Raw genomic sequence first — 27,721 nt, forward strand, 5'->3', positions numbered from 1 at the left:
CACTGGAGGAGCATGAGACGAGGCTACTGAAGATGCTGGGTCACCTGAAAGCTGAAGGCTTAGAACTGTCACTGGACAAGTGCCAGTTCTGTAAGATGCCAGTCAAGTATGTTGGGCACATGGTCTCACAAGATTAGAGTGGCTACAGATCCGTCCAAGATAGAGACGGTGACCGCATGGCCAAGGCCCAAGAATGTGTGTGCTCTGAATTCTGTCGGTACTATCTGTGAAGGTCTACGCCAAAGTAAGCCACCCTTTGAATCAGCTTCTCTGTGGTTACCCTCCCCTGGGGAAGAAAGGGAGGAGAACAAAAGGAGAAGAAGGTAAAGTTTATCTTAGCCCTTCGGAGCCTTTCAGAGAAAGATGGGATGCAAAATGTGAAGAGGCATTTCAGCTGCTGTAAGAGTTGCCGAATAAAGCACTTGTTGCTGTATGTACTGCATACTGAAGCCAGCTGTGAGGGTTTAGGGGGTGTTCTAAATCAGGACCAGAGCAAAGGGTTGAGACCTGTTGCCTTCATCATCTGGAGCCTGTCACCCTCCGAACGAAACTAACCTACGCACAAATTGGAGTTCCAGCATTGAAACAGGCCGTGGTGAATAAGTTAAGTGACTATATATATACTGCCAAGTTCAAGGTGAGGACTGACAACAATCCACTGACTTACATCCTGATCTCAGTGACAATAGATGCCACAGGTCATTTGCTGCAGGATATTTTGTTTAGTAGCTTTCTGTAAAGGTTGTGTGTCCTGCCTGTAGTGTTTGGGTTTCGGTTAAAGATAAGGAGCTGTGATATTTATCTTAGGAATTGTGTCAGCCAGTCAAGATGGTGGAATTGGGAGAAGGTTCTTGAGAAAGCCAGGCAGAGAGGGATTTGTGACTGACACTGGTGGGGTTTATGGTCTTTTTGGTGGGAGATGGAGAGAGGAGAAGGTCAGGAGAGACGGCCAACGGGAAGATCCGATTGTAAGGAGTGCTTCACAAGTCAAAGGAGTCCAAGATAAGAAGTTCTACTGGTGATTGGTGATGCAAATTCAGTACCGTGAGTAGCTTTTGGAAGATATAAGCTCCAACAATGTGCACGTTTGGACTGGTTTAATTGTAATGGCTCTTTTATATTTTTCTTTTCGTCTTAATAACTAGTTGATGAAGGTGAAGTTAGTAAACACACTTTCTTTATGATTGTATGCGGTGTACAATCTTGCCGACGGATAATTGTCTTTGGGCAGTATTTACACATGTGCTGGCTGGTGACGTAGTGGCATCAGCGCCGGACTTCGGAGCGAAGGCTCCTGAGTTTGAATCCAGCCAGCTCCCTTGCACGCTTTCCATCTGTGCTGGGTTGAGCATCAACCTAGCAACTCGGCATCATCAAAATAAGAAAACCTGCTAAAAAAAACGCCATCATGACGGTGTCCTGATGACTCCACTCGGACTTAAGGGCTAGAAAAAAGTATTTACACAGCACTTGCTCAAATTGGGCTTCCGTTAATCGAAACATCCCAACTGTCCTGTTTGGTTGGACCCAAGTCATACTGACCCAAGATGTATATTGTTTAAGAGAGGTGGCCCTCTCACCATTGAGTCCAGTTGCTGTTAGCAGCACTGGCTAATGAGCCAGGTGTCATACGAGCCAATGAGAGGGCATGAGAAAGCTGGGTCAGTTAGCGTAATGCTATTACAGTGCCAGTGACCAGAGTTAAGTTCCTGCCACTGTCTATAAGGAACTGGTACATTTTCCCCATGACTACGTAGGTTTCCTCCACGTGATCCAGTTTCCTCCCAATTTCAGGTTTCAGGTTAATTTGTCACATGGGTGTAACTGAGCCATGTGTGCTTGTTGGGCCAGAAGGGTCTGTTACTATGTTGTAATACCAAATAAAAATAACTTTTTTTAATATATACTCTGACGGGTTTCAGAGTGGAATACGGAGATTGAAAGGAAGCACCAAACATCAACATTGGGGAATACCAAGGCACATTTTATATTATCAATATCTTCAGATCTTCAATTTGATTACAACAGTTAAGAAAAATTTGGGTAAATACATGGACGTGAGGGGTATGGAGGGCTACGGTCCAGGTACGGGTTGATGGGTCTAGGCAGAATAACAGTATGGACTAAATGGGCCAATGGGCCAGTTATTGTGCTGTAGTGCTCTATGACTGTGTGACTCAAGCTCTACTGAGTCATACCAATCAATGGTGTGATTTGCTCTAAGTCAAAGAAATCATAAATTCATCCATGCCTAGCTTAAACAGTTCTGGAATCAATCAGACATCTCTTTAATAAATGAAGCAGCTGAACTTCTCATAACAAAAATTAAAAGTTACAAATTAATGCATTAATAACCATCGCGGTAGTGAATAATATAGGAGAAAAATATCAAATTGAAAGTCCTGTTCCTCCAGGTCTGTACACCAACATCTTGCAACGTGTGAACAGCCAACAATGAAGCTTCGGAAAACTGCAGGGTCGAACGTGGGACAAGCATCATCAAAGATGCAATCCCTCACCCTCCCTACCTTCTTCCAACTGAATTTTTAAACCCCAGTTGGACATACAGCACTGACCCCAGACCTCCATCAAGTTGTTGATCTCCAAGCACCAGCTCTCTATCCTCTCTGAGATACCTCACCTCCACTCGCAAGATCAGGTCCTGATCCATTCCCCATTTATATTTTCTATAAATATAGAGATACAGGGCAGAATACATCCTTCCGGTCCTTTGAACCACACCCCCTATTTAACCCTAGCCTAATCACGGGACAATTCACAATGACCAATTTTCCTAACTAGTACGTCTTTGCAACACACATGAAAGTTGCTGGTGAACGCAGCAGGCCAGGCAGCATCTCTAGGAAGAGGTATACAGTCGTCTTTGGGCAGTAGGAAGAAAGCAGAGAACCCAGGGAAAACCCACGCATTCCACAGGGAGGAACACGGACTCCTTACAGGTGACATGGCAATTGAACTCTGAATTCCTATGTCCCCAGCTGTAACAGCGTCACGTGAACCGCTATGGTACCGTGGGGGCCATTGCTCTGCACTCTCTGCAGTGGAGGGGTACAAAAGGTGCGATCATGCTCTTTCAGTAGTGTCTGATGTCTCACACCCCACCAAAAGGAGTTAACCTGTCAATGACTGCAGCAAGTTCCCATTCTGCCACTGGAGTTTACGAGGAGACATGCAAAACAAGGTTTTTCACTGTATTTCCATACATGTGACAATTATAGACCAACTTACTAATTTACAGTATGTGTTAAATAGTGCAGGTGTGGGATCTGCTTCCAGCTCTTCTGACCTGGTATCCTCTACATGTCCCACATTGTGTGCTGTCCCCATTAGTACTAAACAATTCAGCAGAGCAGGTGCCATGTATAATGTGTACCAGAGCAACACACACAAAATGCTAGAGGCACAAACAACAGGAATTCTGCAGATGCTGGAAATTCAAGCAACACACATCAAAGTTGCTGGTGAACGCAGCAGGCCAGGCAGCATCTCTAGGAAGAGGTGCAGTCGACGTTTCAGGCCGAGACCCTTTGTCAGGACTAACTGAAGGAAGAGTGAGTAAGGGATTTGAAAGTTGGAGGGGGAGGGGGAGATCCAAAATGATAGGAGAAGACAGGACGGGGAGGGAAGGAGCCAAGAGCTGGACAAGTGATAGGCAAAAGGGATACTAGAGGATCATGGGACAGGAGGTCTGGGAAGAAAGACAGGGGGGGGGGAACCCAGAGGATGGGCAAGGGGTATATTCAGAGGGACAGAGAGAGAAAAAGGAGAGCGAGAGAAAGAATGTGTGTATAAAAATAAGTAACAGATGGGGTACGAGGGGGAGGTGGGGCATTAGCGGAAGTTAGAGAAGTCGATGTTCATGCCATCAGGTTGGAGGCTACCCAGACGGAATATAAGGTGTTGTTCCTCCAACCTGAGTGTGGCTCTGTCCGCCAGAGAAAGCAGGATCTCCCAGTGGCCGCACATTTTAATTCCACATCCCATTCCCATTCTGACATGTCTATCCACGGCCTCCTCTACTATAAAGATGAAGCCACTCTCCTCTCCTATCACATCCTTCCTCCTCCAGCCCTTGACCTTTCCCACCCACTTGGCTTCACCCATCACCTTCCAGCTAGCCTCTTTCCCCTCTCCCCCCACCCCACTTTTTTATTCAGGCATCTTCCCCCTTCCTTCGCAAACCTGAAGAAGTGTGTCGGCCTGAAATGTCAACTGTTTACTCTTTTCATAGATGCTGCTTGACTTGCTGTAATCCTCCAGCATTTTGTATGTTTTGCTTTGGGTTTTCAGCATCTGCAGACCTTCTCACGTTTGTAATTTATCGAGCAAATTTTTTAAAGGTGCAGCATTCCCATAACTTTCTGCAGCTGCATCATAAATTCACTGAGGTACACATGGCAATTGCAACTTGAGTAAAACTCCCTTCAAAGTAGAGCCTTTGCGTTTAGACTTGAAAATAAAAGCTAGGATGTAATGCTGAGGTTTTATGAGGCATTGGTCAGGCTGCCTTTGGAGTATTGTGAGCAGTTTTTGGCCCCGTATCTGAGAAAGGATGCACTGACATGGGAAGTGTCCAGAGGAAGTTCAGGAATGAAAGGATTACATATGAGGAGCGTTTGATGGCTGCAATCTATCATATATTGAAGAGCCTAGATAGAGTGGACATGGAGAGGATGTTTGGGGGTCTAAGTGGGGGGGGGGGGTCTAGGACCAGAGGGCACAGCCCCAGAATAAAAGGACAACCCTTCAGGAGAAATTTCTTTAGGCAGAGCGTGTTGAATCTGTGGAATTCATCATGGGATTGAGAGAGATAATAAATAAGGTATTTTTAAATGGCAGGGTACATCAGTGGGCCGAATGACTTAATTCTATTCTGATGTCTTATGGTCTTAGCATTTTTAGTAAGAACAGGAGAGCACAACCCACAAGGGTCATAATCCAGAGGCTGCATATCCATCCAAAGAGTCATGGTACAACTGGAGTGACTTCAAATATTTGCCAGCAAACTTTTGAGGGGCAATTGGTTCATTTACATAATTAGTGTGGCTAGTGGCTAGTTCCACTGGTAGATCGTCCAGAAAGAGCAACAATATTGACAGAGGGTATCCACGTAATGGATACCAACCTCCCCCTCCTCAGAAAAGCAATCTCAATTTTTGATTGGGCTTTTTATTTAAGGGAACAGGACAATATTGGTAAAACAAATGGTAAGAGACTCTACAGATTCTGCATCCATCAATACTAAACAATTCAGCAGAGCGGGTACCAGATGAACAGTACAACGTACAACAAGTATCAGAGTAACACACACAAAATGCTGGAGGAACTCAGCAGGTCAGGCAGCATCTATGGAGGGGAATAAACTGTCAACATTTTGGGCTAAGACCCTTTATCAGGACATCATCAGGACCAATACTGGTAGAATTGCATCTACCTTCATGAATCTGGACTATGGCCCACATGCAAGGCGCTGGTGGGTCCACCCTTTACAAGCACTGAAGAAATGGTTAGGGAAAAACTAGACCCAAATATCTGAGTGCCATCCTAATTCCCAGGCCACTCTGCAGCACACTCACACTGGATCATTAGGAGTTTGAGGGGACTCCGTATATCATCAAAGACTCTCGCACATGTCTACAGGTGTATCGTGGTTGCATCACCACCACACAGGATCAAGCAGCGAAGGGTTGTAAACTCAGCCATTTCTATCATGGAAACTAGCCTCCTCACCATCAAGAACATCTTCAAAAGGTGAGGCCTCAGAAAGATAGCATCCATCATTAACGGCCCTTACCATCCAGGATATGCCCTCATTTGATCAGTAACATTAGAGGGGAGGTACAGAAGAGTGAAGACATACACACAACATTTTAGGAACAGCGTATTCCTCTCCACAATCTGATTTTTGAATGGAAAATGAACCCATGGACACTACCGCACTATTTTTACTCCTGTTTTTGCACTATTTATTTATATACAGTATATTAATATTGTAGTTTACAGTATATTTATGTGTTGCTGTCACAAAACAACATATGTCAGTAACAATAAACCTAATCCTGACTCTGACCCAAACTGGAAAATTCGCGGATCTTCACACCCCATACTGATACAAGCATGTCCGTCTATGGCTTCCTCTTGTGCCAAGATGGTGCCACCCACAGGACAGAGGAGCAACACTTTATATTCCATCTGAGTAGCCTCCAACCTGATGGCATGAACATCGATTTCTTTTTCCAGTAAAAAAAATTCCCTCCCCCTCCCCTCTTCTTCTACTCCCTACTCTGGCCTCTTGCCTCTTCTCACCAGTCTATCACCTCCCCCGAGTCCCCTTCTCCCTCCCTTTCTCCTATCAGATCCCTTCTCCTCCAGTCTTTCCCACCCGCCTAGCTTCACCTATCACCTTCTAGTTACCCTCCTTCCCCTCTCCCTGCCTTTTTATTCTGGCATCTTCCCCTTTTCATTCCAGTCCTGATGGAGAGTCTCGGCCCAAAACATTGACTGTTTATTCATTTCCATAGATGCTGCCTGACCTGCTGAGTTCCAGCAGCACTTTGTGTGCATTGCTTTGGATTTCCAGCATCTGCAGAATATGATACAGGTGTTTATGATACAGGTGCTCCCTGGGTTACACACGGGTTCTGTTCCTGAGAGTTGACTGCAAACAAATTTCTCATTGTCTGAAACTTCCATTTTTTATAGTAACCCTTGTCATATCATTCTACAAACACTTGCTATCATTCTTTCATTTCATTAAAACAAAATCACCCTAAAGGTATCCATAATTAATCTGATGGAATATGTACTCCATACAATTATAAATGAACAGCATGAAATGTTTTATTAGTGGTATCACTGGCTTGAAAAATAGCTTTAAAAATGCTTGGGAGAATTTGTGTAAAGTCAGATTTCCATTAGTCTGGTCATACATAATCCAGGAGCCCTGTCACTCAAAACACTACCATAAAAGTTCCTATAAGAATAATATAATATCATTACACTCCAGGTAAAGCAATTCAAAATGGTGTATCACATAAAATATATCAACTCATATATTTTCCTTAGAATTATATTCTACAAATCAAAGGATAAAAGATAAAGATCAGCTTTATTTGTCACAAGTTCAGTAAACCTACAATGAAATGCATCGATTGTGTTAATGACCAACACAAGGTGAGGGTGTGCTGGTGGCAGCCCACAAGTGCCAACATGCTCCCAACGTGGCATGCCCACGACTTACTACTAACATAAACATCTTTGGAATGTGGGAGGAAACCCAGACGGTCGCGGGTAGAACATACGGACTCCTTACAGACAGCAGTGGGAATTGAACCTCGATCACTGGCATTTGAAAGCATTACACTAGATGCTAAACTAGAGTGCCCACTAGATTACACAAATCAAAGGATACTGGTATCCAAATAAACTACGCAACAAACAATATAGTATACTAAACTAGACACGAATGAAGATATACCTGCATATGCTAATATTTTGGATACTTCTGTAAGATAATATAACCTGTTGTTGTGCATTTAATATTTCAGTAGTATTGTAAATATATTGTTTGATTAACCATTCTCATTTAAATAATTCACAAGGGGTTAAATATAAAAATACATGAATTTCATGCATTGTCAAGCGAGCACGTGACACATGTATGCCTCACTTAAAGTAAAATCACAAACTAAGACTCACATCTCTCAATTGTCTTGCTTTCCTCTGAATTGGTTTAATGTTTTGAGGTTACAAAAGGTAACAGTGGCATCGAAGTATTTTAAAAGCGAACCCAAGACAGGAACCGACTTGTTGAAGCTACAAAACGTAACACTGATGACAAGGTACTATCAATGAGGAATGCCCACGCTGGTGCGAGACTCTTACCTTTTCATCGTCTTCGGTGAAGGGAACTCCAGCGGGATTTTTGTTGATAGCTTGTGCCACTCCGATGATCTCTCCGTCACAATTCTGAATTGGCATGCACAGAATGGACTTCGTCTTATAACCTGCCAGCTTGTCGATTTCATCGTTAAACCGGTGATCCTTTAGAAAGTAAAAAAACATTGAATATTTTCAGCTATATGAAGCAAGAGCGAAAAGTTTTATATAGTAACAGCAGTTAATGCTTTTGACACAATAGTCTCTTAATGTTTGAATTTTTTCTTACTTCTAATATTTGTATATCTGTGCACTTGTAATGCTACTGTGACACTGTAATTTCTTTTGGGATCAATAAAGTATCTACAGTATCTATCTATCTACCCAACTCTAGACTGAATCCATTGATACACAAGTGGCCTGCTTCTTTCACCAATTACAATGATTCATCCAAATTTTACACACAGTTTAAAATGGGATAAGAAATCTAATAAAAATGGAAGCAGAATTAGGCCATTCAATCTATTGAACCTGTTTCACCATTTGATTAACGGTGATTTCCCTCTCAACACCATTCTCTTCCTTTCTCCCCATAATCTTTTACGCCCTTACTAAGCAAAAACCTATTAACTTCCACTTTAAATACTCCCAATGACTTGGCCTCCACTGCCATCTGTGGCAATGAATTCCACAGATTCAGCACCCACTAGCTAAAGAAATTCCTCCTTATCTCTGCTCTAAAGGGGTGTCCTTGTGTTCTGAGGCTGACCCTTCTGGTCTTAGACTCCTCCACTACAGGAAACATCTTTCAGGCCTGCAGAGGCAGGCACGTCCCAGTCTCCACCCAACTAACAGGAATTACCTGCCACTCATTTCCAATTCATCACCTATTTAAACCCAGCTGTTATCCACAATCGTCGCTTACTCATACGAACCAGGCAGCTTCAACCAGTTGTTCCTCACCTTCAGTTACCTTGGCTTGTTGTGTTTAGTACCTGTTCTCCCTTGTTTTGTGGCCCCTCATGGCTTATTAATTTGCAGTCTATTATTAAAATTATCATTCACCATTAAATAGATTCCACTGCTCTGTGTTTGGGTCAAGCTTTCTCCTTTACATTTTCTGACAGGATGAGTGAAACACTGGTTAACCCAGCAGAGTATGCTCGCCTAAAGGAAGTTGTCCGTCAATATGGGTACATGGTCCAGAAGCACCAAGAGACTTTGGCTGCGTCAAGCTCACTCTCAGTGCAGGATTACACTGTGGGACTCAGGACCCTCACAGCGGAGTGCAGAAATGCTGCTGCCCTATTGCTATCATGGCTTCTTGAACTATCTACACGGGCGATGCCCACTGATCTCAAAAGCCTCATCATTCTGGCCCTTTGAACTGACAAGTATCTTATGGAATGACCCTGCAGATCATCAGGCAGATCCACTTCAGTCTGCGGGACCCTCATCATCAATGCCCCCTGAACCTATGCAGTTAGGGAGAGCTCCCTTAAAAACACCCCCCCCGCCACCAACAAGAATGTCAGTGGAGAAATAACTTGTGCACCTACTGCAGAGCCACAGATCACCTACCCATCAACTGCCCACTGCATCCAGGAAAATGCACCACCAGGTACAGACGAGGGGGCTTCTATCTGGTAAGATCCACTGGCCCCTCGTTCCAGCACAGTAGCCTGACTCACTCTCTCTGTCCTCTACCACACCCCAATGGCTCTATGCACACAGGAGGGTCTGGTAAACTCCAGTGCAGCAGGCAACTTTCTGGAATGGACTCTGTGTGTGCAACTTGGACTCCTTACAGAGCCTATCTATCACCCCTTCTGCATAACGGCCTTTGACAGACGTCCCTTAGAATCTGGAATGCTACTGAGTTGTGCCCTCTGGTCCAAGACCCTCCCATGAAAAGAGGCATCCTCTCCACATCCACTCCATCCAGGCCTTTCAATATCTGATAGGTTTCAATGAGCTCCTCCCTCATTCTCCTAAACTCTAGCGAGTACTGACCCAGACCCATCCAATGCTCCTCATACCTTTGATTCCCAGGATCATTGATTTAAACTATGTCTAGACCCACTGTGTTGGCACGTGGCCAAGTGGTTAAGGCATTCGTCTAGTGATCTGAAGGTCGCTATTTTGAGCCTTGGCTGAGACAGCGTGTTGTATCCTTGAGCAAGGCACTTAACCACACATTGCTCTGCGACGACACCGGTGCCAAGCTGTATCAGTCCTAATGCCCTTCCCTTGGACAACATCGGTGGCGTGGAGAGGGGAGACTTGCAGCATGGGCAACTGCCGGTCTTACATATAACCTTGCCCAGGCCTACGCCCTGGAAATCTTCCAAGGCACAAATCCATCGTCTCACAAGACTAACGGATACCTGTAAGACCGGCTCCAATGCCATTTCTTAGATATGGGGCCCAAAACTAATCACAATAAATTTTCAATCTCCTTTCTTCCATATTAAACTGAAGATGTAACAGTTGGCATAGAAACCATCAGCTCTATATTTCTCCTTGATTGTTTTAGTGTACGTGGCAAGTTAAAAATGCACTTCATCCCGTTTACAGGAAATTAGTTTGCAGAGTACTTTATAAAGGAAAAGAAAATATTTCTTTTATACTTATACACAAAGTAGATCTGTATTGACAAACACTGAAATACAAATAGATTGGAGAGTTGTTTTCATTATTCCACTGAGACATATAGTGTTGAATTGAAACTGTTGTAATTAGATAATATGGATTGGTATCTCAGAAAACACAGGGAAGACTGTTCAACGTCTATAACACAAGTTGCAGTATTATTTACTGTTTGGTGTACCTCATACAATGATATTGTGCTGCAGAGGGTCCGGAGGTTCATGAGAATAATACACAGAATGAAAGGATTAATGTATAAGGAGTGTTTTGATGGCTCTGGGCCTGTATTCAGTAGGGTTTTAGAAAAATATGGGGGGGATCTTCATTGAAACTTTTTGAATATTGAAATGTCTAGATAGACTGGCTGTGGAGAGTTTGTTTCCTATATTGGAGGAGTCTAGGACTAGAGGGCACAGCCTCAGAATAGACAGACATCCAGTTAGAACAGAGATGAGGAGGAACTTCTTTAGCCTGAGGGTGGTGAATCTGTGGAATTCATTTCCACAGACACCTGTGGAAGCCGTCATTGGGTATATTTAAAACAGAGATTGATACCTCAGTGCATGTGCTTGCAACATTGTGTGTCCGACAGAGTGATCAGCAGCACTGGGGCTCCACAGGGAACTGTCTTGTCTCCCTTTCTCTTCACCAATTACACATCGGACTTCAACTACTGCACAGAGTCTTGTCATCTTCAGAAGTTTTCGGATGACTCCGCCATAGTTGGATGCATCAGCAAGGGAGATGAGGCTGAGTACAGGGCTACGGTAGGAAACTTTGTCACATGGTGTGAGCAGAATTATCTGCAGCTTAATGTGAAAAAGACTAAGGAGCTGGTGGTAGACCTGAGGAGAGCTAAGGTACCGGTGACCCCTGTTTCCATCCAGGGGGTCAGTGTGGACATGGTGGGGATTACAAGTACCTGGGAATACGAATTGACAATAAACTGGACTGGTCAAAGAACACTGAGGCTGTCTACAAGAAGGGTCAGAGCCGTCTCTATTTCCTGAGGAGACTGAGGTCCTTTAACATCTGCCGGACGATGCTGAGGATGTTCTCTGAGTCTGTGGTGGCCAGTGCTATCATGTTTGCTGTTGTGTGCTGGGGCAGCAGGCTGAGGGTAGCAGACACCAACAGAATCAACAAACTCATTCGTAAGGCCAGTGATGTTGTGGGGATGGAACTGGACTCTCTGACGGTGGTGTCTGAAAAGAGGATGCTGTCCAAGTTGCATGCCATCTTGGACAATGACTCCCATCCACTACATAATGTACCGAGATGCAACACAGAGCGTCATAGGAAGTCATTCCTGCCTGTGGCCATCAAACTTTACAACTTCTCCCTTGGAGGGTCAGACACCCTGAGCCAATAGGCTGGTCCTGGACTTATCTCATAATTTACTGGCATAATTTACATATTACTATTTAACTATTTATGGTTCTATTACTATTTATTATTTATGGTGCAACTGTAACGAAAACCAATTTCCCCCGGGATCAATAAAGTATAACTATGACTATGATAAAGATTCCTGATTAGTTAAGGCATCAAAGGTTATGGGGGGGGGGGGAGGCAGGAGAATAGGGTTGAGAGGGATAATAAATCAGCCTTGATGAAATGGTGGAACAGATTTGACGGGCCAAATGGCCTAATTCTGCTTCTATATTTTGTGGTTTTATGGTTTTATAACACAGATTAGACTGATCTTTTGGGGTTAATAGCTAGAGTGTGTAATGTGAGGTGATAGTACACGTGAGATTGGACTACTTGAATTGACTTGCATGGTATACTAGATCTTACAGGTTACTGTATGTTTTATTCAGAATAACGCAAGTTGGAATATCTTATTATGTGGTTAATATGGGCTAGGCTGTTAAATAAAGCAGACAATGAGCATGCACTTATTTACACAATAATACAATCTAGACAGTTCTATATATAGATCAAAACAAACTAGAATGGTCCATACCTTCATATACCTTCCCCTCCACATCAAATTTCTAAATCATCCATGAAACTATGAGCATTACCTCATTCTTTTGCTCTCTTTCTGCATTTTTTCTTTTATATATTTCTCATTGTAACTTATGGTAGTTGTTATGTATTGCACTGTACTGCATTGGGTGGCAGGGTGAAGATCCATCTCTTACCAAGGGAGGTGTAAGGTACTCCTTCCCTCCGCTAGCCTGCAGGATACCGTTTTGCAAGGAGTATCACTTGCCTAACCTCCCGGCCAGGGTCACGTGAAGCCATGGGAGCAGGTGGTGGATAATTGCACAAGCAGCCAGTGCATATCACAAGTCCTGGTTATGCGACCACTGACACCAGGCAGACAATCTCTGAAGAGTATCGATAATGGCTGGGGTCACCCATCTTGTAAAGACACTACCCGGACGAACCACTTCTGTTGAAAAATTTGCCAGGGACAATCATGGTCGTAGAAAGACCATGACCGCCCACGTCACATGACACGGCACATAATGAACGAACTAACTGTACTGTGTCACAAAACAACAAATTTCACATGTGATTGACAATAAACCTGATTCTGATATACAGTAGGTTAAAATATGCTACATATACTTCCAAGAGGACCACAACCTTGTTGTCGTTTGGAGGCTTGCATGCCTCAACGAGCCAGAAAGCTACGTTGGCTGGAGTGAAGGATTTATGCTTTGGCTCTTTGACCCATGTCAAACAGGTCAAAGGGCAGGGGTCAGGCTAAGAGTGGTCCACCAGTCTTCCAGGTTTTGGGGTTTGGCTCAAACAAAACTGACTGGTCAAACAAAATTGTTACGGAAACAGCAACGAAGAACCCTTCTCCATCTGAGTGTAACGGTGTTCCTGAGTCCTCACCCAGGACTTGCATTGCTGACAGTAGTGAAAACCTTCAAGAAGCTGCTGACACGATGAAGGAAGCCCTGAACACCACCAGAGATGGAGGACCTTCATTGCTGCCCTAAACACCAGCAGTATAACAGGCAGTAAGTAAGTATGCTATATCAAGGTACTGTGGAATCATGAAAAAAAATCAGCTCTGTGCATTTGTTAGCATCTGAAACAATTCTCTGTTTAGTCCCATCCTCTTTTAATTTACTATGCATTCATTATGTGTTTTTATTTTATTCAAAACTGCACCATCCGGCTTGTCTTTCCATTGTCATGTCAGAAGAAACAAGAACATTGGTCCAGCTTTTGAACTAAATTTAGGCTGCCTTCACCACACGGCCCATCCACCCAAACACAAGATGCCCAGGATATTCTGATGAATTAATTGTTTCAAAGTCTCATGAAATTGCAACACTTCCTCCCACCTCCAGACGGAAAGCCAGCTGGTAGGATGTAAAGTCTTGGACATTCAGTAAGTTCAGGCATAATTACTGAAACACCAGGTACTTTTCCAACTCTGTCACTCACAAACTCAAAATCAGCCAGGAATTAAAATCAGGGTCCTAAATTAATTTTTTCTTTATTTCCGGAGAAATGCCTCCGATTTTGGCCTAAGCTTAACACAGTAATTTCCATAAATATATCTAAGCCACACATACTAATCACATGAAACCAGCCTCCCCTCTATCGACTCTGTATTTCCCACTGCCTCAGTAAAACAGCCAACATAATCAAAAATCTCACCTCTTCTTCTACCCTCTCCTATCAGGCAGAAGATACAAAAGCCTGAAAACACTGACCATAGGGCTCAAATATAGCTTCTACCCCACTGTTATAAAACCACTGAATGTTTCCCTAGTACGATAGATGACTCTTAGCCTCACAATCTACCTCATTATGATCTTCCACCTTATTGTCTACCTGCTCTTTATTGTTTCTCTGTAGCTGTTACACTGTTATAGTTTTATCTTATACTTCCTTAATGCACTGTGTAAGTATTGAGAACATGAGGTGAAGAGTGCTTGAAAGTGAGTCCATAGGTCGTGGGAACATTTATATGATGGGGCAAGTGAAGCTGAGTGAAGTTATCCCCTTAGGTTCAGGAGCCTGATGGTTGGGGGGTAATAACTGTTCCTGAACCTGGTGGTGTGAGTCCTGAGGCCCCTGTACCTTCTTCCTGATGAGAGCAGCGAGAAGAGAATGTCCTAGGTGGTGGGGGTCCCTGATGATGGATGTTACTTTCCTGCAATAGCGTTTCACGTAGATGTGCTCAATGGTGGGAGGGCTTTACCTAGGATCCTACTTTTTGGAGGATTTTCTGTTCAAGAGCATTGGTGTTTCCATACCAGGCCATGATGCAGCCAATCAATATACCCTCCACTGCACACCTATAGAAGTTTGTCAAAGTTTTAGATCTCATGCTGCATCTCCACAAACTCCTAAGGAAATAAAGGTGCTGTCGTGTTTTCTTCGTAATTGCACTTACATGCTGGTCCCAGGACAGGTTGCTTGAGGTGTTAGCACTGAGGAATCATTTTACAGATCTGTTAGACTCCCACCATCCAGGCCATGCTCTCTTCTTGCTACTTCCGTCAGGAAGAAGGTAAAGGAGATTTAGGTCCCACATCAGCAGGTTCAGGAACAGTTATTACCCCTCAACCATCAAGCATCTGAACCAGCACGGATAACTTCAATCACCTCAACTCTGAGCTGATTCCACAACATTCAGACTTATTCCAAGGTCTCTACAACTCATATTCTCAGTATGATTTAGTTTTTATTCGCATGATTTCATTTGTTTTCATTTTGCACATTGGTCAGTCTTCGTTTATGCACAATTCTTCATAAATTCTATTGTATTCCTTTATTATCCTGTAAGTGGCAGCAAGAAAATGTATCTCAGGGTAGTATACGGCGACATATACATACCTTGATAATAAATTTACTTTGTCTTTGACCTTGACTTTGGTACAATAACAATTTTCAAATCAAGAGTGCCCAAGCCCCTTGCTTAATTTAAGAAAGAGTATCATGTGTATCAAGGCTTGCTTCAGTTCCTGAATTACTTGTATCAGACTTCTTGGATAAATTACCATTAGCCCTCTTGAACTAATTGACTGACTTAACACTCAGATAATCTGAATGTTAACTGCTTTTTGAGAACAAATTTAAGGGAATTTTAGTTCATTTCTTATGCTTGTTCAAATGCTAAAACACCAATCCAAAGTCTAACCAGGGACATGGTTTAAATTGTCCTATAGATAGTATAACATCATTTGAGTGCGGAATAACAATTCTGAACACTGCTATGGAACAACACCCGAGGGATAATTATGGAGGTAATACAAAAATACATAACATGGTAAGTGCAATAGAAAAAGCAGATTCAGAACACTACTTCTAAATATATCAGCTGAACGGGACAAAAGGCTCTTTGTCATAGAAACAGAAATCAACTCGTGGATGGGAAAAGTGGCTGAATGAGAAACACAGAAATGATTTAAGACCGGGTGCAGTTACAGGTTCATTCTGCATTGTTAAACGAAGTTGTTGAATTCTCTTTGTTATTCGTGATTCACATGTGACCTTGCAACCATAGCAGACTTTTCACAAGTCGCTGCTACGAGTGAACTGAATTTACTAAAAGGAAGCATGGCAAGGATGAATACTTATTGCCATGATGTTGCGTTATACAACTGTCGCAGATCTACACTGATTCTTATGGTTTGTATCATGGCCTTGCACAGAAAAGAAGTGACTATGAATTGTAAGGTAACAATTGAAAGGTAATGCAAGTTGAAGCTTGTAATAGTGCTGACAACCTTACTATGGAGTGTTCTGTCATTATTCATTCCAATGCGGACAATGTACAAGGTCAAAAGGAAAAGCATTCTACAATTATTTTAAAAAAATGCAAAGTAGAACAGCATAATAACGTCTATAACAAGAAAAAACATAAAACAGTACAGCATAGTACAGGCCCTTCAGCCCACGATGTTGTGTCAACCTTTTAACCTACTGCAAGATCAATCTACCTCCAAGAGAACCACAACCTTGTTGTTTAGATCAGTGACAAAAGAATTGCAAAGTATCAAAGGACACAGTGGAAAGCTGAACTGGTAGGTATAAAAGTGGTGTGTGTGTGTGTGCGCATAAAACAGTACAGCAACCTCAAAACCACCCAAACACTAATCCCTCCTACCTACACCATGTCCATATCCTTCTATCTTCCTTACATCTATGTGTCTATCAACCCTGGGAAACAGATACTCTACCTATGCCTCTCATTATCTTATAAACCTGTATCAGATCTCCCCTCAGCCTCCACTGCTCCAGAGAAAACAATACAAGGTTAACGAGCCACATGCCTTCTAAACTAGGCAAGCATCCTGGTAAACCTCTTCTGCACCCTCTCCGAAGCTTCAACATTCTTCCTATAGTGGGGTGACCAGAACTGTACACAGTTATCCAGGTGTTGCTTAACCAGAGTTTTATAAAGTTGCAACGTAACCTCCTGACTTTTGAACTCAATGCCTCAACAAATAAAAGCAAGCATTCCATAAGCCTTCTTAACTACCTTAGAGAACACCATAGCTACTTTCAACGTGCTATGAACTTGGATCCCAAGACTCTCTGCTCAGCATCACTGTTAAGGATCTCACCCTTAATATTGTACTGTCTCCTTGCATTTCCCTTAGCGAGGCGCAACACCTCACATTTCCTGGGTTAAGAGCCTCCACTTGCCATTTCTCAGCCCATATCTGCAACTGATCTACATCGTGCTGTATCCTTTGCCAGTCTCCTACACCGTCCACTACTCCAACAATCTTGGTGTTGTCCACAAATTTACTAACCCACCCATCTACATTGTCATCCGAATCATTTATATACATTACAAATAGCAGAGAACCCAGCACAGATCCCTACTGAACTCCACTAATTACAGACCTCCAGCTCAATTAAGTCCCTTCAACCACTACCCTCTGCCAATTTGCTGCAGTCCCTGTGCATCTTAATCTTCTGGATTGGCCTCCCATGAGAGACTTTGTCAAACTCCTTACTAAAATCCACATAGACAACCTCCACTGCCCTACCCTCATCAATTTCTCTTGTCACTTTGTCAAAAAGCTCAATCAAGTTGGTAAGGCACAACCTGCCATGCACAAATCCGTGTCACCTCTTCCTAATTAGGCCATGGGTTTCCAAATGCTCATATATTCTATCCCTAAGAATTTTCTCCAGTCGTTTCCCTACAACAGACATGAGACTCCGGTCTATAGCTCCCAGGATTTTCCCCTCTTCCCTTCTTAAATAGAGGCACAACATTAGCCACTCACCAGTCCCCCGAAACCTTGCCTGTGGCTAGAGGAGACATGAAGCTATTGGTCAAGGGCCCAGCAATTTCATCTCTTGCCTCCTTCAATAACTGGGGTAAATCGCATCAGCCCTGGGGTTCTATCCACTCATTAGGAGGCCCAACACTTCCTACTCCTTGACCTCTAAACACTCTAACATATTTATACACTCAGCACTGATCTCCTGGTCCTCTGCATCCTCTTCCATGGTAAATATTGAAGCAAAGTACTCACTAAGTACCTCACTCATATTCTCTGCATCCAAGCAAATGTTCTCCCCTTTATCCTTGAGTGGTCCCACCCTCTCTAGTTATCCTCTTGCTCTTGATGTATGTACAGAATGTCTTGGGGTTCACCTTAATCCTGCTTGCCAGGTTTTTAGATGGCCCTTCTTGCTTTCCGAGTTCCCTTTTTCAGTTCTTTTCTAGCTTCTTTGTACTCATGTGCTTCATTTGATCCTAATTTCCAAAGCTTTATATATTTTTCCTATTACTTCTCGACAAAATTCATCACCACTTTGGACACCCAATGTTCTCTTATCTTTCCATCCCCATCCTTCCTTCTAACAGGAACATACCTTTCCTGTACTCTGTGCAATTGATCTTCAAACACCCTCCACATATCCGATGTGGACTTGCCAGAAAAAAAGCCTCATTTTCCCACCTCCAATTTAAAACTTTTCCACAAGGACCATACCTGTCCTTATCTATGGCTATCCTGAAAGTCAGGGAGTGGTGGTCACTGTTCCCTAACTGTTCACACACTGAGAGGTCAATCAACTGACCAGGCTCATTACCCAACACCAGGTCCAGTACAGCTCCTCCTCTTACTGGACCGTCCACATAATTGACTTCAGAAACCTTCCTGAACACACTTAACAAATTCTGTCCCATCTAAACCACTTGCACTAAGAAGACCCAAGTTGATTTTAGGGAAGTAGAAATCCCCGTGACAACAACCTTGCTATTTTAACACATTTCCTAAATCTGATTACATATCTGTTCCTCAAAGCCCTGGTGGCTATTAGGGGCTCTGTAGTACAATCCCATTAGCATGATTGCACCCTTCCTGTTCCTGGGTTTCACCCAAATGGACTCAGTGTCTGACCCCTCTATTATGTCTACCCTGAGTGCAGCTGTGATATTGTCCCTGAATAGTTGTGCAAGTCCTGCCCCCCTTTTACCTCTATCTTTTCTAAAACTTTGAAAACCTGGTACATTAATCACCCATTCCTGCCCCCTATGTGTGTGGTCTCTGTGCTTTGTGTTAGGGACTGGCTACCAGACAGGTCGGGTGGTTTGTCGAGAGAGGGCCGCCAATTACAAAAAGGTGGGTGGCCAGTGGGTGCGTGTACACCCATTAGGTGAGCAACAGATTTAGCGCAGAACACTTGGGTAGTATGGGAGCTACTAGTCAGGAAGCCAGAGAGTACATGGCTAGAGCAGTTGCTTTTGTGGGGGGGGGAGACCTCAGAATCAAAGCTGACTGCTGTGGTGCAGAAATACTTAAGTTTCTCACGATCAAGCATACTTTCTTCAGCAAATGATTGGTGTGTCAAGGCTGACCTGGACAGGAAAGGCAGTTTCCCGGAGCAAATAGCTTTCACAACATTGCGTCCAGATATAATCATATGGTCTGACACCAGTAGAGAAGTGGTTATTGGTGAATTCACAGTCCCCTGGGAAGACAACATTGATGAAGCCCATGAACGCAAGTTAACCAAGTATGCAGAATTAAGATCAGAGTGCAGAGACAGAGGGTGGAAGGTCTCATGCTATCCATTCGAAGTGGGCTGCCGTGGGTTTATTGCGTTCACTCTCCATAAGTGGTTGCGTGACCTTGGCTTCACTAGAAGAGAGATCAAGTCAACCAGCAGGGCTGTAGCTGAGGCAGCAGAGAAAGGATCGGCATGGGTGTGGACCAAGTATGTCCAGAGGGGCAGATAGTCAGACAGTGTATACATATCTTGCAGACCCTTCAGTAGTTGCATAGACACCTGAAGAGTAGACTAACTGTTGGATGGAAGTGACCAATAACTCTGATAGAGGCAGATGCCAAGTTTTTGAGCTCACCAGTGGGAGGTGGTGCTTTGGCACTGCTGGCCCACCACCTCGAGGGAGTCTTGATCATGGGCAGGCCAAAACTCCTGAAGACAGATGGCAGATCAACTGATGATCCCACTGGTGATAGCACAGGACAGTTAACATCTTAGTCCATGTGTATTTTGTAACTCTGCATAAAAGGGATACACAGCAACATCATAAGCTCGATTGTGAAGAGGGAAGGAGTCACAGAGTACACTGTAAACTCCATAACCATGAGATGGCTACACAGGGAATGGACCAAGCTGTGTGGGTGAAGAACAGAAGCCTGGAGGAACATTAGCAGTGGTGGAGAAGCCACTCCTAGAGGACGGGAGATAATGCAGCAGACAACCTATGCACTGTTCCTTCTAAGCTGCACGGGTGCAAGGCCGAGCAGTAACTGAGACGCTCCTGTGCACATGTTGCTGCACAGCTAGAATAAAGGTGGAAGAAAAAAAGTTTTCAAAACCTAAAACACTTTTTTTCCTTGTACTGTATTTCATTATAGCCTTCAATTAATAAATAAAATTAAAAGTATGAGATTTTTCCATTTTTATTCTAAATATTCATAGCATACATATTACAAAGAAGAACATTTAAAATGCCACACAGTTTTCAGGCCATGTAAAAATTTCCGGCTCAGAGGAATAGTTGGTCTGCACGGCTGTAAAAAAAAATTAGAGGGAACATTGATTCTACATCATGTATAATTGCAAGAGGGACTAAAGTGCCTGGAATTACATGGTTTACAAATAGCAAAACCACAGACATTAGACACCATACAGAATAAAGTAACCAATCTCTGACATATCATTCATCAACCACCAAAAACATGAGTTTTCTTCACGACCAGTACACAGTGGACCAGTCCACACTATGTGCCATCCACAAAGGTACTGTAGTTACTTACCCAGGTTATTCCGACAGCACCTTCCAAACATATCATCTCTACCACTGAGAAGAGAAAGGGCAACAAGCTCGTGGAAACACCGTCACCTCCAGGTTCCCCTGCAAGTTGAAGACTATCTTGGTCTGGAAGTATGTCACTATAAGACCATAAGACATAGGAGGAGAATGAGACTGTTCAGCCAATCGAGTGTGCTCTGCCATTCCATTATTATCTCTGTCAATCCCGTTCTCCTGCCTCCTCCCTGTAGCCTTTCACGGTCTCATCAATCAAGAACTTAGCAACTTCTGCTTTAAATATACCCAGTGACTTAGTCTCCACAGCTGTATGTGGCAATGAATTCCACAGATTCACCACTGTCTGAATAAAGAAATTCACCCTCATCTCCATTCTAAAGGGATGTCCTTCTATTCTGAGGCTGTGCCCTCTAGTCCTACAGGAAACATTCTCTCCACATCCACTCTACCTTGGTCTTTCCAAATTCAATAGGTTTCAAGAAATTGCGCTCCCCACCCCCCCGTTCTTCTATACGAAAGCACTGTGAATCTCATTTAACTGGATAGATTGGACTCACATTGGGCCGGAGGTCACTCCCCACGGGAGGCCGCCTCAGGCTGGAGATCGGGAGGCCACTTCTTAGAGGATGAAGACCCCACAGAAGGACTGAGTTCAAGCTGTTGTTCTCCTCGAAGCTGACAAAGGATGTTATCGAAATTCTGAGACATATGTGATAATCGGTGTGGACTATAGCTTATACTGGTCTCCTTCAGTTCTTCTGTGCTTTCTTTCTTGTTGCCGATCGGTGGGTGAATGATATGTTACTTTTATTGGGTGAGGAAGGGGGTGGGTTTTTGGTACTATAGTCACTGTGGTTTTTTTGTGTGTGGGAGGAACTTGGGGATTTAGTGGTTTGATGTTTTAGCTGCCGTGTTCAGGTGGACAATCTGTTAGTTTTTGTGCGAGGAAGAGTTTGCCGGGGGGGGGAGAGGTTAGGGGTTTGCAAGTTTTGTTTCTTTTTTTTATTCATGCAGGAGGGGAGCCCCAACGACTCACATGGTTTATCTATGTTTTATGGCTATCTGGGAAGATGAATCTCAGAGTTGTGTTCTGCATACATACTTTGATAATAAAATGGAACGTTGAACCTTTGAACAGATCCAGACATGGCTCACCACTGCCTTCTCAGGGACAATTAGCAATGGGTAATCAATGCCAGTTAGGACCTGAGAGCAGAGTAAATTTTCACAATGTAACTTGACGAAAGGGGCTTGCTTTGCTGTTGCTGTTCTGACGCCTGTGATCTCTTCTGTTGTGTGCCATCTTATTCTGCCAATCACTGTGGGCATGCTACGCTGGCACTGAAATCTGTGCAACACTTACGGGCTGTCCCCAACACACCCTCAGGTGTGATGGTTATTAATATACTGTATGTGACACATTTTCCGATTTACACGTGATAAATAAGTTTGAACCTTGTCATAATTGAACAAAGCTTCACAAAATCCTGATTTTGTTCTAGTGAAATGAACATTAGAGATGATGTGCCTTCCATAAAACTTCAGTTCTGAACGCTATTTGCTTACTTTTACTGTTCACACAATTTGTTTTTTTCTTTTTCTGCGCATTGGGTACTTGACAGTCTTTTTTTAATGGGATCTTTTGAGGCGTCTTTGTTTTGTGGCTGCCTCTAAGGAGACAAATCTCAAGGTTGTATAACTTATACATACTTTGATAATAAATGTACTTTGAACTTTGGAGCATACAGTGAAATGCAGTGTTTGCGATGACAACCTAAACAACCTAAAGAATGTAGGAGAGGGAGTAGAAGATGGCGGCGCAATGCAGCGCGCGCAGCTGTTCCGAATGAATACCGTATGTGTTAACTAGGGGGCTGTGCACAATCCGGATTTGATGGAGACAGCCGTGAGAGCATGGAGGAACACCTGGAGGAACTTCTGAAATGCCTGCTTCACTGCTGCTGCTACTGTGCGATCGAGAATCTCTGGAGGGGAAGGCCCCAAATCCTCGGCTTTGCCTATTGCCTGTTGCCAGGGCCAGGGTCAAAGTGCTCGGCAGAGATGGTGCTTGGTGCTCGGTGTCGGAGAGCTGGTCGGAGGCTCGGAGTTTTCGGACAGACTCGGAGTCGGACTGTGGTCGGATGCTTCCAGGATGCTGCATCGGCAAGTTGGCGGCACTGGAGGTTCACCGTCTGCATGAGATGATGGGACTTTCAAGAGACTTTGAGACTTTTACCGTGCCCATGGTCTGTTCTTATCAAATTACGGTATTGCTTTGCACTGTTGTAACTATATGTTATAATTATGTGGTTTTTGTCAGTTTTTAAGTCGATTTGTCATGTGTTTCTGTAATATCATTCTGGAGAAACGTTGTATCATTTCTTAATGCATGCATTACCAAATGACAATAAAAGAAGACTGCGTGTCCTCATAATCTAAATCTAGTGGTGGCAGCCCCAAGTGTCGCCACACATTCCGGGGCCAACACAACATGCCCACAATGCACAGCAGAACAACGCAGAACACAACAAGCAACAAACAACAGCAAAAACAAGCCCTGTTCCTACCTCCCCACCCACCCACATACTCAGACCAGGCCAGGCCTTCAGCAGACACAGACCCGGGCCTGCAGACACCATCTTCGAGCTCTTCAGTGGGCTCACAGAAACTCCCAGACTCAGCTCTGCCAACAGGCCTTGACTTCTGTACTTACAAGTCATCCTCGGGCCTCAATCCACAGCATCAATCCCTGGTCATGCTGATCACTGAACACCAAGCCTCAAAATTGGGAATCTAGTTTCCCACAATTACTTTATGTGCAGCTACATCTACCCTACCATCCCTAATCACTACTTACAAAATACTAAGCAGAGAGTTGGTTCCAGAAATCTGAACAACAGTGTTTTGAAATGCATCTTCCCCTGCTGGCCGATTGCAGCTTCATCACATTCCTCGTCTTCGCCCCTTCATTCTCTGGTAGCTACAACTCTCTCTATCCAGGGGCACCAGCAAGCTAAGTCCATCGATGTACAAGGAAGGAAGGAAGATGTACAGGCAGTCTCTATTTGAGTGACTACAAGGACCTCTCCCCGGTGGCACCCCCTACCGAACTGTCCAGTTGATCGCTGGCCTGACTACTGAAAGGGTGCAGCTCACTTGTATTCACTCCCCATTCAGGCTGGAGGTGACTGCCTTCAGATGCCGTGTGCAACCTTTCTCAGTCTGTCTTCTGCCTTCGCGTTTCCTGTGGGTATGTGGTCAGGACTGGGGTGGCTGGCTATCTCCTTTCCCTCCAACTCTCACTGAACACCAATGTGCTGCTGGTGTTTTGCTCGGTCCTTCAACACTTTAAGTTGGTTACAAAGGTTTTTCACGTACTGTGTCATTCTATCCTTGTAAGCCTCAGGCTCCCCGCAACTCGTAATTAAGGGAGTCGCATTGCTTGCCCCATTAATAATTCGTAGGGGCTGAGTTTGGGGTTGCCCACAATCTCATCAGGATTCCTGGTAATACATCAACCCATATCTTTCCCATCTCAATTATGGCTTTGGCTAAGCTGGTCTTGATTGTTGGGTTCATCCCTTCTCCCATTCCTGAACTCCGAGGGTGGTCGGGTACGTGGAACCGTTCTGCAATCCCTCACAGTCGGCACATTCCTTCATCTCTTTCCCTGTGAAATGTGCTCCCTGATCCAATCCACCTGGACTGCGGTTCCCCACTTTGGGAGGATTTCCTGAACGAGAATCGGTGCAGGGGTGCTGGTGGTGCAGTCCCTCATTGGCAAAGCTTCTACCCACCCAGTGAAGTGATCCATAATTACTAGACAGTGGCTTTCCCCCCTGCTTTTTGGCGGCGGTCCCGTGATGTCCATCTGAATGTTTTCCCAGCGTCCCCTCATCCTTGGGTGGTTTGCCAGCTGTAGCTTTATGCCCTTATCTCAAATGATACATAGCAGCAAAATTCCTCAACATCCCTGGCCAGCACCATTCCTGCCAGAGGGTTATGATCGTGCTCTGCCCTCCCTGATATAACGCCAGTCTTATCTGTCTAACACCTGGTGGGGCCACCACGGCTCCTCCCTCCCCGTGTGTCCAGCTCCCATCAGGACCCTCCTTTGCTCCTTTCCTCCTCCATTTCTCCTTCCCTTCTGCCTCTACCTCTTCATATAAATTAATAAATTGGCTTCTGTCATCTCTTCCTGCACACTTGCATCCTCAACTGCCTCTTGTCCCTCTGCTGCCTTCTTCCCACCGATGCCTACCCACTCATTTCCTTCCCGCTCCTTACTCTCCCCTTTCTGGTGAGCTTTTACTTTAGTTACTGCCTTACACCTCTGCTGGTAGACTCACTGCTTCCAGCCGTTGTTTAATTAGGTGCCCGTGCTGAATACCTGTCTCTGTTGAAGTTACAAATCCTCACTGTGCCCATCAGGTAACCCTGCACCACTCCGAAGGCATGCCGGCTGACTGTATGTATATATATTTCCTCGTCTGCCTTTACTGTAGCACAGAGCTTCTATCAGGGCCACTAGTGCTGAGAACTCTGGTGTGAAATTACGGCAGTAATCGAATGGGCCCATTACCTTCCTCACACCCCTTACATTTACTGGGCAGAGCATGAAGCTGATTGCCGAACATCTGTCATCTGACACGTCCTTCCTCCCCTGGGAAATGGTGTAGCCTGGGTACTGTACAGTTTGCTTTCCTATCTCAGCCCTGTGGGGACTAACTTTAAACCCTGCATCTCGCAGCATCTCTAAAACACTGGCTACTGCCCCTAAATGACTGCTTCACCTTCCGAAGCAGTTGGCAGATCATCTACATATTGTAAGATGGTCGACTGGTAGGGCGTTAGATTGAGCTTTTCCAAAGTCTGCGCCGTGACCTTATTAAAAATGGCTGGGCTATTGTGGAATCCCTGGGGGAGTCTGGTCCACCTATACTGCTGCCCACCCAGGGTGAAGGCAAATTGGCCTTGGGACCCAGGTGCTAAGGGGACCTTAGGGGAGCCCCCAAGATCCATTAGCAATATCCAGCAGAAAAAAACGTTATGTTCTGGAGAGAGGATTGCTGCAGGGCTCGCCATGATGGGATGCAATCTCAACACGGTCTTATTAAGGGCGGTGTAGTCCATTGTTAACTGGTAAGATCTATCAGGCTTCTTTACTGGCCGTGTAGGCGAGTTAGTAGCGGACACAGTCTCTCCTGAGTATCCCCTGGTGTTTTAGTTCCTTCACTGTACCCTGAAGGATACGCTGTTACGCTGGCTATACCATGTTATCTATTGGTTGTACACGTTCTCGGCCCCTGACCTGTACATATTATGTCTCCCTTTCCTAAATCTGTAACAGCCCCTGCTTCCTTTAGGATGTCTAATCCAAGGATAATACCCTCATTATTTGGACATACCCAGAAATACACTGGAAGCTGCATGCAGCCGATTTCGAGTATCTGCAACTCGCTTCTTTCTGCTTTCCGTGTTTTCCCTCCTACATCCGAAATATAAATAGCCTGTCCGGTTGTTGGCAAGAGTAGGTCAGTTATCAATACCGATGCCCCTGTGCCAACTAACATATTGCGTTGCCGGCCCCCTAACAATGCTGTTGTGTACATCCGCGGGTCACCAGTGCTGGCAGCGGGGGTGGCCACCACATCTTCTTCTGACCAAGAAGCCACCTTCACCACATCTATAATCTGAACGACAGTCAGATGGGTCAGACTGGGCGCTGATGGGGTGAGAGATTGGGTGTCTCCTGTGACGTTCACCAGTTTTCCTTTCCTTTTTATTGGACACTGCCTCCAACCATGTCCCAACAGGTCGGACCTGTAGCATATTAACTCTTTAACCATCTCACGACTATTCCAGCAGTTCCTTGCTTCGTGCCCAGGCTGCCAGCACACAAAGCAAACCTTCTGCATCCACTATAGCCGCTCTACAATTTCTCTTGCACTGTCTTTGACCTATCTCATTAGTCCACGAAACAATCGCAGAGTAGGTCAACCCCACCGCTATCCCTAAATCTAAAACTTCCTGGTGGGCTGAGCTCAGGCCGTCCTTCATTTTAGGAAGACCGGGTCATCCCTCCCTGGATTATCCAACCCGGAATACTCCTCATACACTTGATATTTACATTCTGCGTAATCCACGGCAGGCTCTTCAACTCTCTGAATTACTGCCATATCGATCCCCAGTTACTCTCACCTCCCCCCAGTCGCTGCCTCATTTCCCCTTTAAAAGAGCAATATCTTTCTTCATTGCTGGCATTTCCAGAAATGCCCTTTACCATCCTACACCCCCTGGGCCATATTGTCCCACAGATTGCTTGAGCACTTCGCTTTTGCCACATGTCTGTATCTTTAGGGTGCATCTGGTGAATTTCAACCATTTCCTCGAGCTTACGCCAGAATTCCAAATTCCCACAGGCGACTTTAAGTGAGGACAACTCAGGCAAAACGTTCTGTTTCTCCCTGGCAGTGAAGGGCTTACGAATGGTCATAATCAGAGTCACGGGCTGGCTTGGATCATCAGGGTTCTCGACTTGACGTTCCCCGACCTCAATGGGTGCCATCCTGACAGATATATCTGGGTAAAACCTCTCCCTGAAATATCTCCACACTAATTCTCACACGACGAAAAATATAAATGATGGGTACCAGTTAAACAGCATGTACTTAAACCCGCAGAGTATGTACTCTGCGATCTGCCACTTTTGAGCGCCAGAACTCATGATATCTGCTGTATTGCTTTGCATCACACTCACAAAACGCGTATGCTAAAATGTGGCCCTGGAATGTGTATCCCCACACCCCCCCACCCCCACTGGCATCCTGAACCCAACCCTTCGCAACTGGGAACTTGTATCCCCCCCTCCACCCACACTGGCGTCCTGAACCCAACCCTTCGCAACTGGTGGCTCCATCT

The 27,721-nt window shown here is 44.5% G+C and overlaps 1 protein-coding gene across 2 annotated transcripts in view; it reads right to left on the reverse strand.

The window, feature by feature from the left end:
* Positions 1-27,721, reverse strand: part of LOC140212309 (dual 3',5'-cyclic-AMP and -GMP phosphodiesterase 11A-like) — a 251,055-nt gene that overhangs the window by 191,391 nt on the left and 31,943 nt on the right. For both annotated transcript variants that reach the window (XM_072283012.1, XM_072283011.1), the window contains exon 2: positions 7,906-8,064. In XM_072283012.1, coding sequence (XP_072139113.1) covers positions 7,906-8,064 — 159 coding nt within the window. The remainder of the gene's footprint in view (positions 1-7,905; positions 8,065-27,721) is intronic.

The sequence above is a fragment of the Mobula birostris genome, chromosome 19 (genome assembly GCF_030028105.1).
Source record: "Mobula birostris isolate sMobBir1 chromosome 19, sMobBir1.hap1, whole genome shotgun sequence".
Taxonomy (NCBI): Eukaryota; Metazoa; Chordata; class Chondrichthyes; order Myliobatiformes; family Myliobatidae; genus Mobula; species Mobula birostris.